The sequence below is a fragment of the Pristiophorus japonicus genome, chromosome 18 (assembly GCF_044704955.1).
Source record: "Pristiophorus japonicus isolate sPriJap1 chromosome 18, sPriJap1.hap1, whole genome shotgun sequence".
Lineage (NCBI taxonomy): Eukaryota > Metazoa > Chordata > Chondrichthyes > Pristiophoridae > Pristiophorus > Pristiophorus japonicus.
The window spans coordinates 32,099,019-32,115,764 of record NC_091994.1 but is presented as its reverse complement, the minus strand read 5'-3'; the positions used below and the strand labels follow the sequence as shown (position 1 = coordinate 32,115,764).

Sequence of the window (16,746 nt, the reverse complement as noted above, 5' to 3'; positions counted from 1 at the left end):
TCATTGAATACCAGTCAGGAGTGGGGAATCTTACTTATTGTCCTTCCTATTTCAGGTTTGTTGGAGCAGCTTTACTCCTCTTTCAGCCTGTCCAAACTGCTGGAAAATCTCAAATTGTTAAAGGTCAATATTCCAATTTGGTTAACTTATATGCCAACACATCTTTTGACTGCTTGTAAGTGGATTAGAATAAGAATGTTTCTCTATTTGCCAGTTAAGTTGTATGTAATTAAATTTTTTTTATTCCGAGCATGTTGTGCATAAACTTTATCACACTATCGCCATTTCTATTTTGCAATGGTCAACATTCGGAAAATATAGCAAATTCATATTCAGTATCAAGAAATTTGCACATCCAGTAGCAGATACAGCAAGATTACAATTTGTCTGACTTTAAAGAACACAATATTGTTATAAATTTAGTGCTATTTATATTGTTAAACATTATAATTGTATAGAATACTTCTGTAGACAGCTCTTTAGTTCTATTAAGTAAATAAAAATGCAATATTTAAATGGATTAAAATATTCCAGTATGTACTATTGTACAGAAATGAAATACTTATAATAATAGGAAAAGGGTATGGACATCATGGCAAAGTTACTGTAAACTGTCTGAATGTTCTAAAATGAGCTACATATACATCTGCTGCAAATGTACGGGGATACATACAAACCCTTGTACTATCTGAATGCTTCACTCTTAATATCAATTTTATAATACAATTTTCATCACTAAAGATAAGCTTCTGTGTATCTGTAAGTCTGCTTGAACGTCAAGTCAAGGTTGAAAGTTAAATTTAAAAGTTTCCCTACTACATTAGAATCTGGTTTACTGCAATCCATGTTCTGTGGTGGGGTGGAATGAGTACACAATGACGTTAGAAATATAGGTAGTACATTTATGGGACAACTTACCCAAAATAAAAATACTTTGAAAAATTGAGGAATATTGATTTAAAGAGAAATATGATGTAGAAGCTTTAACTTTTGCACCCTTTTACATTCTCTTTATATGGCAGAACTGTTCGAATAAAGTCAGGGTAGATTATATAATACCTGAGCATTAAAGAACTGCCAATGAGAAAACTTAAGGAATGGCTAAGAAAGGTTCATCATGCTCAGTGAAATAAATCACATTGCTGACCTCTAAGGGTGGACTATATATTCAGCCCCCCTGTGGCCAGAAAAGATAGAGGGCCTCTTCCATTGACACTGCTACATCCAGAGCTGTTCTGTGCCTTTTAAGACATCAGTGTCACCTCATTTACATTATAATACCGTGGCTAAATTTAGGGTTGCTGTGAGCAACAGCATTGTATACACTTCAGGCAGTCAAGGCAGAACAACGATTTCGGTCTATGCAAAAACGTTAATCCTATTAGGGTTTTAGTGCAAATATTTACTCTCGTTTAACTTTGTTCATGATGGCTTTGGGATAGTTTGTTTCCTTATATAATATTGTTTTCCCCAATTTTCATCACTCCATCATTGGCGCTCCATAAAACCTACCCCTTTGACCAAGCTTTCAGTCACCTGCAATAATATCTCCTTTGTGGCTCAGTAAGTGTCCTGGGAAGTTTAATTACATTAAAGGTGCTATATAAATGTACATTGTTATTGTTGTGGGATTGATTACCATTAAAATCTAAAAATTTGTGGGTTATCTTGCGACTGAAAATCTACTGAGGAGTTCTTCTTATAAAGCTGAATAAGACATATATTGAAGGCTTATTCCTTGGGACACTGAAATGCATAACAAACTCAATTGTTCTATTCATTCATGCGTTGCTAAGTTTGTAAAAAGAAAATAGGGCCGAAAGTCAGGGTCTCAGAGAGACCCGTTACTGCCCATTCGCGGCAGCCCTTCGTCGAAGTCGAATGGCCGCCGCTTTGCGGTCAACAGCCCGACCCGAAATTCAGGTTGGGGATTTTTTGGCCTGGACCCCATCCCGTCTGATTCTGATGACCACCAAAAGCGAGTCATCAGTTAGTGCACCACTGGTTTTAATTATCTTTGTTTTAAATTTCTATGTTAGATTCTATGTTTCTATGTTAGATGTAGTCCTTACTACAAGGGGGATCAAGGGGTATGGCGAGAAAGCAGGAATGGGGTACTGAAGTTGCATGTTCAGCCATGAACTCATTGAATGGTGGTGCAGGCTCGAAGGGCCGAATGGCCTACTCCTGCACCTATTTTCTATGTTTCTATGTTAGATCAAAAATACTTAACTCCCTAAATTCAGCTGTATTTGTCGATCCCCTGCCGCGTGGTGCTCCCGACAGGTTTTTCTGACAGTACACCCTCTGAAGACTGTGTGCGGCCCGGCAGCGCGATGGCCCTCTTGGATGCCAGGCCGCTGTCCTGGCCAAAACCCTCCCTGGTGGCCCAGTGGCCGAAGATTAAAAATGCTCGATTCTCTTCCCTTTAACAGAGGGGCGAGGGCGTGGTGACGCACACGCGCTGTGACATCACCACTACTCCATCGCTGATTTACAGCGGCGGAATCTCTGTCCGCTGTCCGACCTATATTCAGCCCCTCAGCCTGGCTTTCAGTCTATGGCCCGCTCCCATTATGACTCATTTCCTCTGGGACTTTGAAAAAATGGCTCTTCCGACCGCATCAAGGATCCCAGCGGTAAGTACCACTAAAAAAATCCTAGGTGCGCCAGATTTCTTGTGCTGCTGAATTTCAGCCCCAATGTCTTTTGTAAATTTGTACACAACCAAAAGTTTGTTTTGTCAATGAAACCTTTGAATGGGCATGCATCTTGTGTTCTGAGGTTTGGACCTAATTCAGTAACTTATTCCATTTTGATTTTTCTTTAATACTTATGAATTCATATTCTATGCAGAGGTCAAGGTAAGTAGGAAGCAAGCCTGGCCTTGTGAGAGTGGGAGCAGTTGGGGCCAGTATCTATTGACTCATGACACCAGTCCCAGTAAAATGGAATGCTTTCATGAGATGACAGCACCATAGATGTTGGATTATGAAATCCGACTTCCCACCCGTAGTCTCCCGTTACAACAACAACTTGCATTTATATAGCGCCTTTAACATAATAGAAAAGTCACAAGGCGCTTCGCAGGAGCATTATCAAACACAATTTGACACTGAGCCATCTAAGGAGTTATTCGGACAGATGACCAAAAGCTTGATCAAAGAGGTAGGTTTGAAGGAGAGTCTTAAAGGAGGAGAGAGAGGTAGCGAGCAATGTTCCCTTTAAGTTGCGTGGCCACATGCGCTCTGGACCTCCTGCGCATCTGGCTCACCGGATTTTCCACATGCAGTATTTTGAATGGGCCCCGCAGCCTCTTAAAGGGGCCCCACAACCAAAAAAAATTAAAGGAAAGATTGGTAGAGAGGCGGAGAGGTCTAGGGAGGGAACTCCAGAGTTTAGGCTCGAGGCAGCTGAAAGCACAATTGCCAATGGTGGAGTCATTAAAATAGGGGATGTGCAAGAGGCCAGAATTGGAGAAGTGCAGAAATCTCGGAGGGTTGTAGGGCTGGAGGAGGTTACAGAGAAAGGATGGAGCGAGGCTTTGGAGGGATTTGAAAACAAGGATGACAATTTTAATATTGAAGCCTTGCTGGACCAGGAGCCACTGTAGGTCAGCGAGCACAGGGATGATGGGTGAATGGGACTTGATACGAGTTAGGATATGGGCAGCAGAGCTTTGGATGACCTCAAGTTTATGGGGGGTGGAAGATGGGAGGTCAGTCCGAAGTGCGTTGGAATAGTCAAATCTAGACGCAACAAAGGCAAGGATGAGGGTTTCAGCAGCAGATGAGCTGAGGCAGGGGCGGAGTCGGGTGATGTAACCGAGTTTGAAACCGGTGGTCTTAGTGACGAAGCTCATCTCAGGGTGAAATACAACACTAAGGTTGTGAATGGTCTGGTTGCAAGGAAGTGGGATGGAGTCGGTGGCTAGGGAACAGAGTTCGTATCGGGAACCAAAGATAATGGCTTCGGTCTTCTTTATTTGGAGGAAATTTCTCCTTATCTCATCCAGTACTGAATGTTGGACAACCATCTGACAAGTTAGAGACAGTGGAGGGCTTGAGCGAGGTGGTGGTGAGGTAGAACTGGGTGTCGTCAGCGTACATGTGAAACTGACGCTGTGTTTTCGGATGATATCACCGATGGACAGCATGTAGATGAGAAATAACGGGAGGCCAAGATAGATGAACTAGGTTTACTGAACTAGTCCCTGAGTAATATCCCTTTAAAATGAACAGTCTTATGTACAGATTGCCCATGAATTGATCAGTGCTTCTGTTTGTAATGCATGTTATGGTTTAATAAGTACTAAATATGAAAATGCTATTAAAATACTGACACTAACTGCCCAATAACTGCCATGTAACTAATATTACTAATCCACCTCAAACAGTATGTTTTCACTGAGTGATTTGTGAGAATGACACGGTCCTATTTACCTTAAGACTGCGTCTGTTGTATGGCAAAAGCGAAAGGTTACGCAAATAATTTATGCAAACTCAGTAATTTTAGCTAAGCTTCATTTGTCATGATCTAATTGAATGGCAGAACAGGCTGAATGGCCGACTCCTGTTGCTATGTTCCTTCCTATTAATGTATTGACGTTGAAGCTGTTCCTGAAGAAAAATCCCATTTAGATGGCCACTCTGGTGCACAGTTGTCCATTAGCTGATCAGTAGTTCTGTGCTTCTGATTTTCAGTAAAATTCGAGACCAAGTCCGCACTAGTTCATATCTTCTCCACATAGTTTCCTGGAAATAGTCCCTCGTTTCCACGTAAACGACCCTTCCACCATCCTGACGGATCTGGAAAATTCAATGAATTCATCAGATTTGAATACATGTCCATGTTCACCGCGTGTCCATTTAACTTTTCAGAGATCAGAATAGAAACATAGAAACATAGGAGTAGGCCATTCGGCCCTTCGAGCCTGCACCACCATTCGATAAGATCATGGCTGCTCATTCCCTCAGTACCCCTTTCCTGCTTTCTCTCCATACCCCTTGATCCCCTTAGCTGTAAGGGCCATATCTAACTCCCTCTTGAATATCTCCAATGAACTGGCATCAACAAATCTCTGCGGCAGGGAATTCCACAGGTTAACAACTCTCTGAGTGAAGAAGTTTCTCCTCATCTCAGTCCTAAATGGCCTATCTCTTATCCTAAGACTGTGTCCCCTGGTTCTGGACTTCCCCGACATCGGGAACAATCTACCCGCATCTAACCTGTCCCGTCCCATCAGAATCTTGTATGTTTCTATGAGATCCCCTCTCATCCTTCTAAACTCCAATGTATAAAAGCCCAGTTGATCCAATCTCTCTTCATATGTCAGTCCAGCCATCCCAGGAATCAGTCTGGTGAACCTTCGCTGCGCTCCCTCAATAGCAAGAATGTCCTTCCTCAGATTAGGAGACCAAAACTGAACACAATATTCCAGGTGAGGCCTCACCAAGGCCCTGTACAACTGCAGTAAGACCTCCCTGCTCCTATACTCAAATCCCCTAGCTATGAAGGCCAACATATCATTTGCCTTCTTTACCGCCTGCTGTACCTGTATGCCAACTTTCAATGACTGATGAACCATGACACCCAGGTCTCGTTGTACCTCCCGTTTTCATAATCTGCCACCATTCAGATAATATTCTGTCTTTGCGTTTTTGCCCCCAAAGTGAATAATCTCAAATTTATTCACATTATACTGCATCTGCCATGCATTTGCCCACTCACCTAACTTGTCTAAGTCACCCTGCAGCCTCTTAGCGTCCCCCTCACAGCTCACACCGCCACCCAGTTTAGTGTCATCTGCAAACTTGGAGATATTACACTCAATTCCTTCATCCAAATCATTGATGTATATTGTAAATAGCTGGGGTCCCAGCACTGAGCCCTGCGGCACTCCACTAGTCACTGCTTGCCATTCTGAAAAGGACCCGTTTATCCTGACTCTCTGCTTCCTGTCTGCCAACCAGTTCTCTATCCACGTCAGTATATTACCCCCAATACCATGTGCTTTGATTTTGCACAGGAATCTCTTGTGTGGGACCTTGTCAAAAGCCTTTTGAAAGTCCAAATACACCACATCCACTGGTTCTCCCTTGTCCACTCTACTAGTTACATCCTCAAAAAATTCCAGAAGATTTGTCAAGCATGATTTCCCCTTCATAAATCCATGCTGACTTGGACCGATCCTGTCACTGCTTTCCAAGTGCGCTGCTATTTCATCCTTAACAATTGATTCTAACATTTTCCCCACCACTGATATCAGGCTAACCGGTCTATAATTACCCGCTTTCTCTCTCCCTCCCTTTTTAAAAAGCGGTGTTACATTAGCTACCCTCCAGTCCATAGGAACTGATCCCGAATCGATAGACTATTGGAAAATGATCACCAATGCATCCACTATTTCTAGGGCCACTTCCTTAAGTACTCTGGGATGCAGACTATCAGGCCCCGGGGAATTATCGGCCTTCAATCCTATCAATTTCCCTAACACAATTTCCCGCCTAATAAGAATATCCTTCAGTTCCTCCTTCTCTCTAGACCCTTGGTCCCCTCGTACTTCCGGAAGGTTATTTGTGTCTTCCTTTGTGAAGACAGAACCAAAGTATTTGTTCAATTGATCTGCCATTTTTTTTGTTGCCCATTATAAATTCACCTGAATCCGACTGCAAGGGACCTACGTTTGTCTTCACTAATCTTTTTCTCTTCACATATCTATAGAAGCTTTTGGAGTCAGTTTTTATGTTCCTGGCAAGCTTCTTCTCGTACTCTATTTTCCCCCTCTTAATTAAACCCTTTGTCCTCCTCTGCTGAATTCTAAATTTCTCCCAGTCCTCAGGTTTGCTACTTTTTCTGGCCAATTTATATGCCTCTTCCTTGGATTTAACACTATCCCTAATTTTCCTTGTTAGCCACGGTTGAGCCATCTTCCCTGTTTTATTTTTACTCCAGACAGGGATGTACAATTGCTGAAGTTCATCCATGTGATCTTTAAATGTTTGTCATTGCCTATCCACCGTCAACCCTTTAAGTATCATTTGGCAGTCTATTCCAGCCAATTCACGCCTCAAACCATCGAAGTTACCTTTCCTTAAATTCAGGACCCTAGTTTCTGAATTAACTGTGTCAATCTCCATCCTAATAAAGAATTCTACCATGTTATGGTCACTCTTCCCCGAGGGGTCTCGCACAACAAGACTGCTAATTAGTCCTTTCTCATTACACATCACCCAGTCTAGGATGGCCAGCTCCCTGGTTGGTTCCTCGACATATTGGTCTAGAGAACCATCCCTAATACACTCCAGGAAATCCTCCTCCACCGCATTGTTACCAGTTTGGTTAGCCCAATCAATATGTAGATTAAAGTCACCCATGATAACTGATATACCTTTATTGCATGCATCCCTAATTTCTTGTTTGATGCTGTCCCCAACCTTACTACTACTGTTTGGTGGTCTGTACACAACTCCCACGAACGTTTTCTGTCCCTTGGTATTCCGCAGCTCCACCCATACAGATTCCACATCATCCAAGCTAATGTCCTTTCTTACTATTGCATTAATTTCCTCTTTAACCAGCAATGCCACCCTGCCTCCTTTTCCTTTCTGTCTATCCTTCCTCAATGTTGAATATCCCTGGATGTTGAGTTCCCAGCCTTGGTCACCATGGAGCCATGTCTCCATGATGCCAATGACATCATACCCATTAACTGCCATCTGCGCAGTTAATTCGTTCACCTTATTCCGAATACTCCTCGCATTGAGGCACAGAGCCTTCAGGCTTGTCTTTCTAACACACTTTGCCCCTTTAGAATTTTGTTGTAATGTGGCCCTTTTTGCTTTTTGCCTTAGGTTTCTCTGCCCTCCACTTTTACTTTTCTTCTTTCTATCTTTTGCTTCTGCCCCCATTCTACTTCCCTCTGTCTCCCTGCATAGGTTCCCATCCCCCTACCATATTAGTTTAACTCCTCCCCAACAGCACCAGCAAACACTCCCCCTAGGACATTGGTTCTGGTCCTGCCCAGGTGCAGACCGTCCGGTTTGTACTGGTCCCACCTCCCCCAGAACCGGTTCCAATGTCCCAGGAATTTGAATCCCTCCCTGCTGCACCACTCCTCAAGCCACGTATTCATCTGAGCTATCCTACAATTCCTACTCTGATTAGTATGTGGCACTGGTAGGAATCCTGAGATTACTACTTTTGAGGTCCTACTTTTTAATTTAGCTCCTAGCTCCCTAAATTCGTCTTGTAGGACCTCATCCCTTTTTTTTTAACCTATATCGTTGGTACATATATGCACCACAACAACTGGTTGTTCACCCTCCCTTTTCAGAATGCCCTGCACCTACTCCGAGACATCCTTGACCCTTGCACCAGGGAGGCAACATACCATCCTGGAGTCTCGGTTGTGGTCGCAGAAACATTTATCTATTCCCCTTACAATTGAATCCCCTATCACTATAGCTCTCCCACTCTTTTTCCTGCCCTCCTGTACAGCAGAGCTACCCACAGTGCCATGAACTTGGCTGCTGCTGCCCTCCCCTGGTAATTTTAGTACATTTTAATTGTGTTTGTTTGAAATGAAAATGCAAACTGGAACAGGTCTCTGGATTATCAGAGAAAATTAATTGTTTTATATGTGAGACATTGTGACTGGATTTAAAGAGACAGGTTTTTTTTGTCTAGTTTTGACTGGGTGGCTATCCCTTTAAATCCACTCACAATGTAGAAGGGGCTGAAATTCCTACTCCACTGGTGCAAGTGAGGCAGAGCAGAACCCATGGCCACAGAAACTGAAGAATGCTGATCCCATCGCAGATTGTGGATATGGAGTGATTAGCATGTTCGGGTCAAGCAGCCCGCCCCAGTCCACCTGTCGGAGGGGAAACTACACCCAGCTGCTCCCTCAAGGCCCTTTTCAGGCCGAAAAGAAACTGGCACTAAAAGATCTTTGGCTCCAAAGGGAAATATGCCTCGGGCACCCTTCCAGGATGGATTGCCTTGCTTATGTCAATATATAGGGCCTCTCCTGGACTTCATACCATTTCTCAGCTGGTTTATGTTTTGCAAAGTACTTGTAAGGGCATAAAGGTAGAATTTGCAGGATAGGCCACGAACTCCTCCAGACATATCCTTTTGATGGGTGATTGGTGGGTTTAGTGTATGTACCTGTGAGTTGGAGAGAGGGGAAGAACAAGCTGCCATCATTTTAAAACAACATCTTCTGTGTGGAAGGAGAGAGATCTACAGGTGGGTAATTTGGTGCACTCTCCCAAAAGACTTTGATTTATAGGCAGGGGGAGGAAAGAAAATAAAGCTGTTGCGAGAGATGGGCACCGGAGGGACTGGAGTGCATCATCACCCCCGGCAACCAGATTTTAATTTGATTTAAGTTATGGTAAAAAGTTAATTTATTTAATTGTCGGTTTTAGTGCCCCCCGTTAATAAGGGGGCACTTGATTTATTGGTTTTACAAAAATAGTTGTAAAGCTGTTGCATTGTGAGTGGCTTAGCCAGTCATGTGACGTTCACAATACTCAATAAAACCCCAGTCATTTGGGTCTAGGTCATCCATAATGAGGTATGCAGTTGTAAGCCTAGTGGATGAACTGCTGCCACATGTGGAGTGACTGAGAGCTGGAAGAGAAGCTGCCACCAACTCACTGGTGCTTGGCGAGAGGAGAAAGAGAGAGCTGCCAGACTATTGCTGCAGAGTTGGAGAGAGGGGAAGAACAAGCTGCCATCATTTTAAAACAACATCTTCTGTGTGGAAGGAGGGAGATCTACAGGTGGGTAATTTGGTGCACTCTCCCAAAAGACTTTGATTTATAGGCAGGGGGAGGAAAGAAAATAAGGAAGAAGGCCGGAACATGGGCGGTGTGTGTAAGTGTGTGGGGTCCTTGTGTATAACTAGGCCCCACACACCACTAAAAACAACCCTCCCTCATTGCCTGGCCCGGGATAGCTGGAGCTTCCTGGCGTTAACATCATTAACACCTGGTGGAGGACTGAGTCTGGGTGGTTCCAGCCATCCCGGGTGAAGCCATCTTCTCCCCCCGCCAGAAGAACATCTATAAAAACATTGTTTACCATCGGAGAGTGCTCCCCTGCAAGCACCCACCCAACATCGTGAGGGGGGACCCTGCCCTCACAGCCACCCTCCTTCCTTCCCTCCCTCTCTCTGAGGAGCACCTCTTTTAAAAAACTAAATTAAAATTAGGACGCATTTATTTGTACTGCCAAAGTGGCCAACATGGTCCACCTTTGTTTCTGATTGATCCCCTTGGAGAATAAGCCACACCCTGAAGTTTCACAGGAATGTGTCACTGGAACTGCCCATCCTAAGGTCTCACTGACTTTGCAAATTGTAATTCGATCCACTTTGACTTCCTGAAGTAACAGAGGACAGAACTCATAAGAACATAAGAACATAAGAATTAGGAACAGGAGCAGGCCATCTAGCCCCTCGAGCCTGCTCCGCCACTCAACAGGATCATGGCTGATCTGGCCGTGGACTCAGTTCCACTTACCCGCCCGCTCCCCGTAACCCTTAATTCCCTTATTGGTTAAAAATCTATCTATCTGTGATTTGAATACATTCAATGAGCTAGCCTCAACTGCTTCCTTGGGCAGAGAACTCCTCAGATTCACAACCCTCTGGGAGAAGAAATTCCTTCTCAACTCGGTTTTAAATTGGCTCCCCTGTATTTTGAGGCTGTGCCCCCTAGTTCTAGTCTCCCCTACCAGTGGAAACAACCTCTCTGCCTCTATCTTGTCTATCCTTTTCATTATTTTAAATGTTTCTAGAAGATCACCCCTCATCCTTCTGAACTCCAACGAGTAAAGACCCAGTCTACTCAATCTATCATCATAAGGTAACCCCCTCATCTCTGGAATCAGCCTAGTGAATCGTCTCTGTACCCCTTCCAAAGCTAGTATATCCTTCCTTAAGTAAGGTGACCAAAACCGCACGCAGTACTCCAGGTGCGGCCTCACCAATACCCTGTATAGTTGCAGCAGGACCTTCCTGCTTTTGTACTCCATCCCTCTCGCAATGAAGGTCAACATTCCATTCGCCTTCCTGATTACCTGCTGCACCTGCAAATTAACTTTTTGGGATTCATGCACAAGGACCCCCAGGTCCCTCTGCACCGCAGCATGTTGTAATTTCTCCCCATTCAAATAATATTCCATTTACTGTTTTTTTTCCCCAAGGTGAATGACCTCACATTTTCCGACATTGTATTCCATTTGCCATACCTTAGCCGATTCGCTTAACCTATCTAAATCTCTTTGCAGCCTCTCTGTGTCCTCTACACAACCCGCTTTCCCACTAATCTTTGTGTCATCTGCAAATTTTATTACACTACACTCTGTCCCCTCTTCCAGGTCATCTATGTATATTGTAAACAGTTGTAGTCCCAGCACCGATCCCTGCGGCACACCACTAACCACTGATTTCCAACCCGAAAAGGATCCATTTATCCTGACTCTCTGCTTTCTGTTCGCCAGCCAATTCTCGATCCATGCTAATACATTTCATCTGATTCCGTGTACCTTTATCTTCTGAAATAACCTTTTGTGTGGCACCTTATCGAATGCCTTTTGGAAATCTAAATACACCACATCCATCGGTACACCTCTATTCACCATGCTCGTTATATCTTCAAAGAATTCCAGTAAATTAGTTAAACATGATTTCCCCTTCATGAATCCATGTTGCGTCTGCTTGATTGCACTATTCCTATCTAGATGTCCCGCTATTTCTTCCTTAATGATAGCTTCAAGCATTTTCCCCACTACAGATGTTAAACTAACCGACCTATAGTTACCTGCCTTTTGTCTGCCCCCTTTTTTAAACAGAGGTGTTACATTAGCTGCTTTCCAATCCGCTGGTACCTCCCCAGAGTCCAGAGAATTTTGGTAGATTATAACGAATGCATCTGCTATAACTTCCGCCATCTCTTTTAATACCCTGGGATGCATTTCATCAGGACCAGGGGACTTGTCTACCTTGAGTCCCATTAGCCTGTCCAGCACTACCCCCCTAGTGATAGTGATTATCTCAAGGTCCTCCCTTCACACATTCCCGTGACCAGCAATTTTTGGCATGGTTTTTGTGTCTTCCACTGTGAAGACCGAAGCAAAATAATTGTTTAAGGTCTCAGCCATTTCCACATTTCCCATTATTAAATCCCCCTTCTCATCTTCTAAGGGACCAACATTTACTTTAGTCACTCTCTTCTGTTTTATATATCGGTAAAAGCTTTTACTATCTGTTTTTATGTTTTGCGCAAGTTTACTTTCGTAATCTATCTTTTCTTTCTTTATTGCTTTCTTAGTCATTCTTTGCTGTCGTTTAAAATTTTCCCAATCTTCTATTTTCCCACTAACCTTGGCCACCTTATACGCATTGGTTTTTAATTTGATACTCTCCTTTATTTCCTTGGTTATCCACGGCTGGTTATCTCTTCTCTTACCGCCCTTCTTTTTCACTGGAATATATTTTTGTTGAGCACTATGAAAGAGCTCCTTAAAAGTCCTCCACTGTTCCTCATTTGTGCCACTGTTTAGTCTGTGTTCCCAGTCTACTTGAACTAACTCTGCCCTCATCCCACTGTAGTCCCCTTTGTTTAAGCATAGTATGCTCGTTTGAGACACTACTTCCTCACCCTCAATCTCTATTACAAATTCAACCATACTGTGATCACTCATTCCGAGAGGATCTTTTACTAGGAGATCGTTTATTATTCCTGTCTCATTACACAGGACCAGATCTAAGATAGCTTGCTCCCTTGTAGGTTCTGTAACATACTGTTCGAAGAAACAATCCCGTATGCATTCTATGAATTCCTCCTCCAGGCTACCCTGTGCGATTTGATTTGACCAATCGATATGTAGGTTAAAATCCCCCATGATTACTGCCGTTCCTTTTTCACATGCCTCCATTATTCCCTTGATTATTGCCCGCCCCACCGTGAAGTTATTATTTGGGGGCCTATAAACTACGCCCACCAGTGACTTTTTCCCCTTACTATCGCTAATCTCCACCCACAATGATTCAACATTTTGTTCATTAGAGCCAATATCGTCTCTCACAACTGCCCTGATATCATCCTTTATTAACAGAGCTGCCCCACCTCCTTTCCCTTCTTGTCTATCTTTCCGAATTGTCAGGTACCCCTGCATGTTTAATTCCCAGTCTTGGCCACCCTGCAACCACGTTTCTGTAATGGCCACCAAATCATACCCATTTGTGCCGTCAACTCATTTACTTTATTTCGAATGCTGCGTGCGTTTAGGTAGAGTGTTTTAATACTAGATTTTAAACCATGATTTTTAGTTTCGACCCCTCCTGCAGCCCCTTTATATTCATACATATTGTCCCTTCCTATCATCTTGTGGTTTACACTTACCCCAGTGCTACTCTGCTCTGTTGCTTCCTGCCTTTTGCATTCTTTCTTGGGGTCCTGTTCATCTGAGCTCTCACCCACTCTAACTAGCTCAGAGCCCTCTCCTGGGTTCCGAATACTCCTCGCATTGAGGCATCGAGCTTTCAGGCTTGCCTTTTTATTACATTTTGACCCTTTAGAATTTTGCTGTACAGTGGCCCTTTTTGTTTTTTGCCTTGGGTTTCTCTGCCCTCCACTTTTACTCATCTCCTCTCTGTCTTTTGCTTCTGTCTCCAATTTGTTTCCCTCTGTCTCCCTGTATTGGTTCCCATCCCCCTGCCATATTAGTTTAACTCCTCTCCAACAGCACTAGCAAACTCTCCCCCTAGGACATTGGTTCCGGTTCTGTCCAGGTGCAGACCGTCCGGTTTGTACTGGTCCCACCTCCCCCAGTACTCCCAAGAAGACAGCAAGGATCAGCCGAAGTGCCTTACCCCAGTCCAAGTACTTCCCTCCCCCAGCTGAAGTGTCTTATCCTAGGCTAGTGCATCGTTCCACCACCCCCCCCCCCAACCATAGATAGGGCATTGTGTATGGATTGTTAACAGGTTTATTGGGTATGAAGTGAATAATGACAGTCATGACCACTGGCTATCATCCGCTCCAACGATGTCCCTCTCTCCACCTAGCCTCTCTCTCTCTCTCCACCCAGCCTCTCTCTTTCCCTCCCTCACCATCCAGCCACTCTCCCCTCCCTCACCATCCAGCCTCTCTTCCCTCCCTTCCCCCCAGCCTCTCTCTCTCCCTCCCTCACCACTCAGCCTCTCTCCCCCCCGCCCCCCCAGCCTCTCTCACCCCCCCAGCCTCTCTCTGTCTCCCCCCTCAAGCCTCTCCCCCACACCCCCATCCAGCCTCTTCCCCCCTCTCCAGCCTCTCCCCCTCTCCTCCTCCCCCAGCCTCTCTCCTCCTCCCCCAGCCTCTCTCCTCCTCCCCCAGCCTCTCTCACTCTCCCCCCAGCCTCCTCTCTCGCTCTCTCTTCCCCCCAGCTTCCTCTCTCTCTCTTCACCCCCCCGCCCCCCGGCCACCTCTCTCTCCCTCAGCCTCTCTCACTGTCCTCCCAGCCTCTCTCACTCTCCTCCTCAGCCTCTCTCACACTATCCCCCCAGTCTCTCTCACCCCCCCACCCCCTCAGCCTCTCACTCTCGGCCCCAAGGCCCTCCGACGCTTGGCCCCAGGTTGGCCAGTGGGGGGGGGGGGGGGGGCGGCGAGGGGAGAGTCAGAGCCTCAGGTCCTGCTTCTCGGCACCACGTGGAGGAAATGATTCGGCCGGGGGAGGGTGGGTGGAGCTTGACAGGGGGCAGGGCTTGTTGCATGTCTGTCAACAAAGTGCAGTACGGTCAGTGGGGGGCGAGGCTTGACAGGCGGCTGTCTATCAAAAAAAGTGCAGTACAAATAGTCCCTTAAAATTACTGAACAGAGGGAAAAGGACCCTCCCCCAATGGTTAAACAAGCAGGGGAGAGGTGTGTCTCATTAAGAACTCCCACTACTCATTTAACGAGGCCATTAAGACCATCAGGCTTGTGACTTGGGATGAGTGCAGCCCTTAAAGAGACCCTGATATGGGAAGTCCATCTTTGCTGGTGGCGGGGCCAGCGCAGACTTATGCATGCGTGGTGCCCATGGCCACGGTGGCTGCTGTTGCTCCTGCTGCCCCATCACCATTCAGACTCATAACAAAAAAGAATGGGATCAAGATCTACACTCACCCCAACATGACCATTGAGGAGTGTGTGAAGGCAATGGCTGGGGTTGTCGACCCTCAGCCATTGTCATCGCCTCCAAAATGTACGGGATCTTCCTGGGGTTGGAGCGGGCGGTGTCCCTGGCCCTTAGTAAGGGGCTCATGGTGGGCAGGACCTTCCTGCCGGTGGATCCTCTCGATCTTTGTCCCACCCTTTGTTCCCGATGAGCTTCTCCTCCCCCATCTACGTCAACTGGGGGAGGTGGGGTCGGGGATAATGCCCATCCCGCTCAGCTTCAGGGAGGCCGGCCTCCGTCATGTGTTCTCCGTCCGGCACCAGCTTTTCGGGCAGCTGGCGTGGGAGGAGGTAACATAAGGAACTTTTAACGTGGTCGCTGAGGGGACGGCCTACCTTGTCTTCTGGACATCGGATGGTATGCAGTGCCATGCCTGTAAGGAGGTGGGGCACGTTCGAAAGAACTGCCCCACCTCCAAGGCCGCTAAAAAGACCAAAGCAACCGAGGCTGGTGCCGCCGCCACTCCTCCCCCCGCTACTGTCCGTGTGTCGGGAGTCATAGATGCGCGGGCGTCATCACGTCCTCCAGTGGGGAGGGGTGGCGCGGTGGGGGAGGGAGAGCGTCCAAGTAGAACGAAGGCGCGGAGAAAAACGGAACATCTAAGGCCGATCCCCGCAGTGAGCCAAACAGTCCCATCACTGAGCTCGGCCCCAACACCTTAACACCGGCGAGCACAAGGTATTCCGTGCCCAAGCCCGAGCCCTCGACCGCACCTGCGTCTGTGGAGAGTTTGCCGCTTGCAGTCCGGCTCCGGCAGGGCAAACAAAAAGAGAAGGAGGAGGCGAAGGCAGAGGCGGACATCGAGGTCTCCCCGCCTCCGCATCCCTCCAGACAAAAAAGGAGGCACCACTCCGGGGAAGCGGAGGAGGACCAAGGTCCCTCCGTGCAGAAGGAGTTGGTGCCTGGCATGGGTCCCACGTCCCCCACCACCGGTCCCAACGTGCGTCGTAGGCAGGAGTCTGTCAGTTCTGGTCCGACTGGAGAAGGAAGCAGGGGGGGCTTCCCCTCCTTGAGGTTATGGTGGGACATGGGCAGGGCTCATGTCCGTCTCTTCTGTCAGGAAGGGGTCGACCAAGAGGCGCCTGGAGAAGGTGCTCCACCTGGGGTCCCGTCTTGGTCAAGTCGTTGAGGACCCAACCTGTCTTTTACCAGGAACTCATCTGGGTCTGGAACAAAATCGCCAGTTCCCCCCTGTCTGGAATGGCGGCTGTTCTTCGGGAGCCGCTGCTCAGGAATCCGTACCTCCACGAGCGCGGTTTTAGGTGGCAGGCGGATGAGAAGGCTGTGTTTGGGAAGGTGACCAGGGTCAGGGACCTGCTGGATGGCGGAGGAGCAGGCGCTGGAAGAGCTGACACGACGCATATCCTGGGCCGACAACTGGCGCGTGGCCAATGCCAAAAACGGCACAGGGCCCTGACTCCATTAGGTGTGTCGAGGAGGCTCACGCACGTGGGGTGATCCCGCTCGAACTGACCCCCGTCTGGACGGAATTCCTCATTGGCGCCAAGCTCCGATACCTCCCTCAGCAGCCTC

At 46.5% G+C, this 16,746-nt stretch overlaps 1 protein-coding gene across 1 annotated transcript in view; it reads right to left on the bottom strand.

The window, feature by feature from the left end:
- Window positions 1–247: 247 nt before the first annotated feature.
- Window positions 248–16,746, bottom strand: part of myo1f (myosin IF) — a 210,045-nt gene continuing 193,546 nt past the window's right edge. The window contains exon 28 of the mRNA XM_070859819.1: window positions 248–4,808. Within this exon, the coding sequence (XP_070715920.1) occupies window positions 4,732–4,808 (77 nt within the window). The 3' untranslated portion in view covers window positions 248–4,731. The remainder of the gene's footprint in view (window positions 4,809–16,746) is intronic.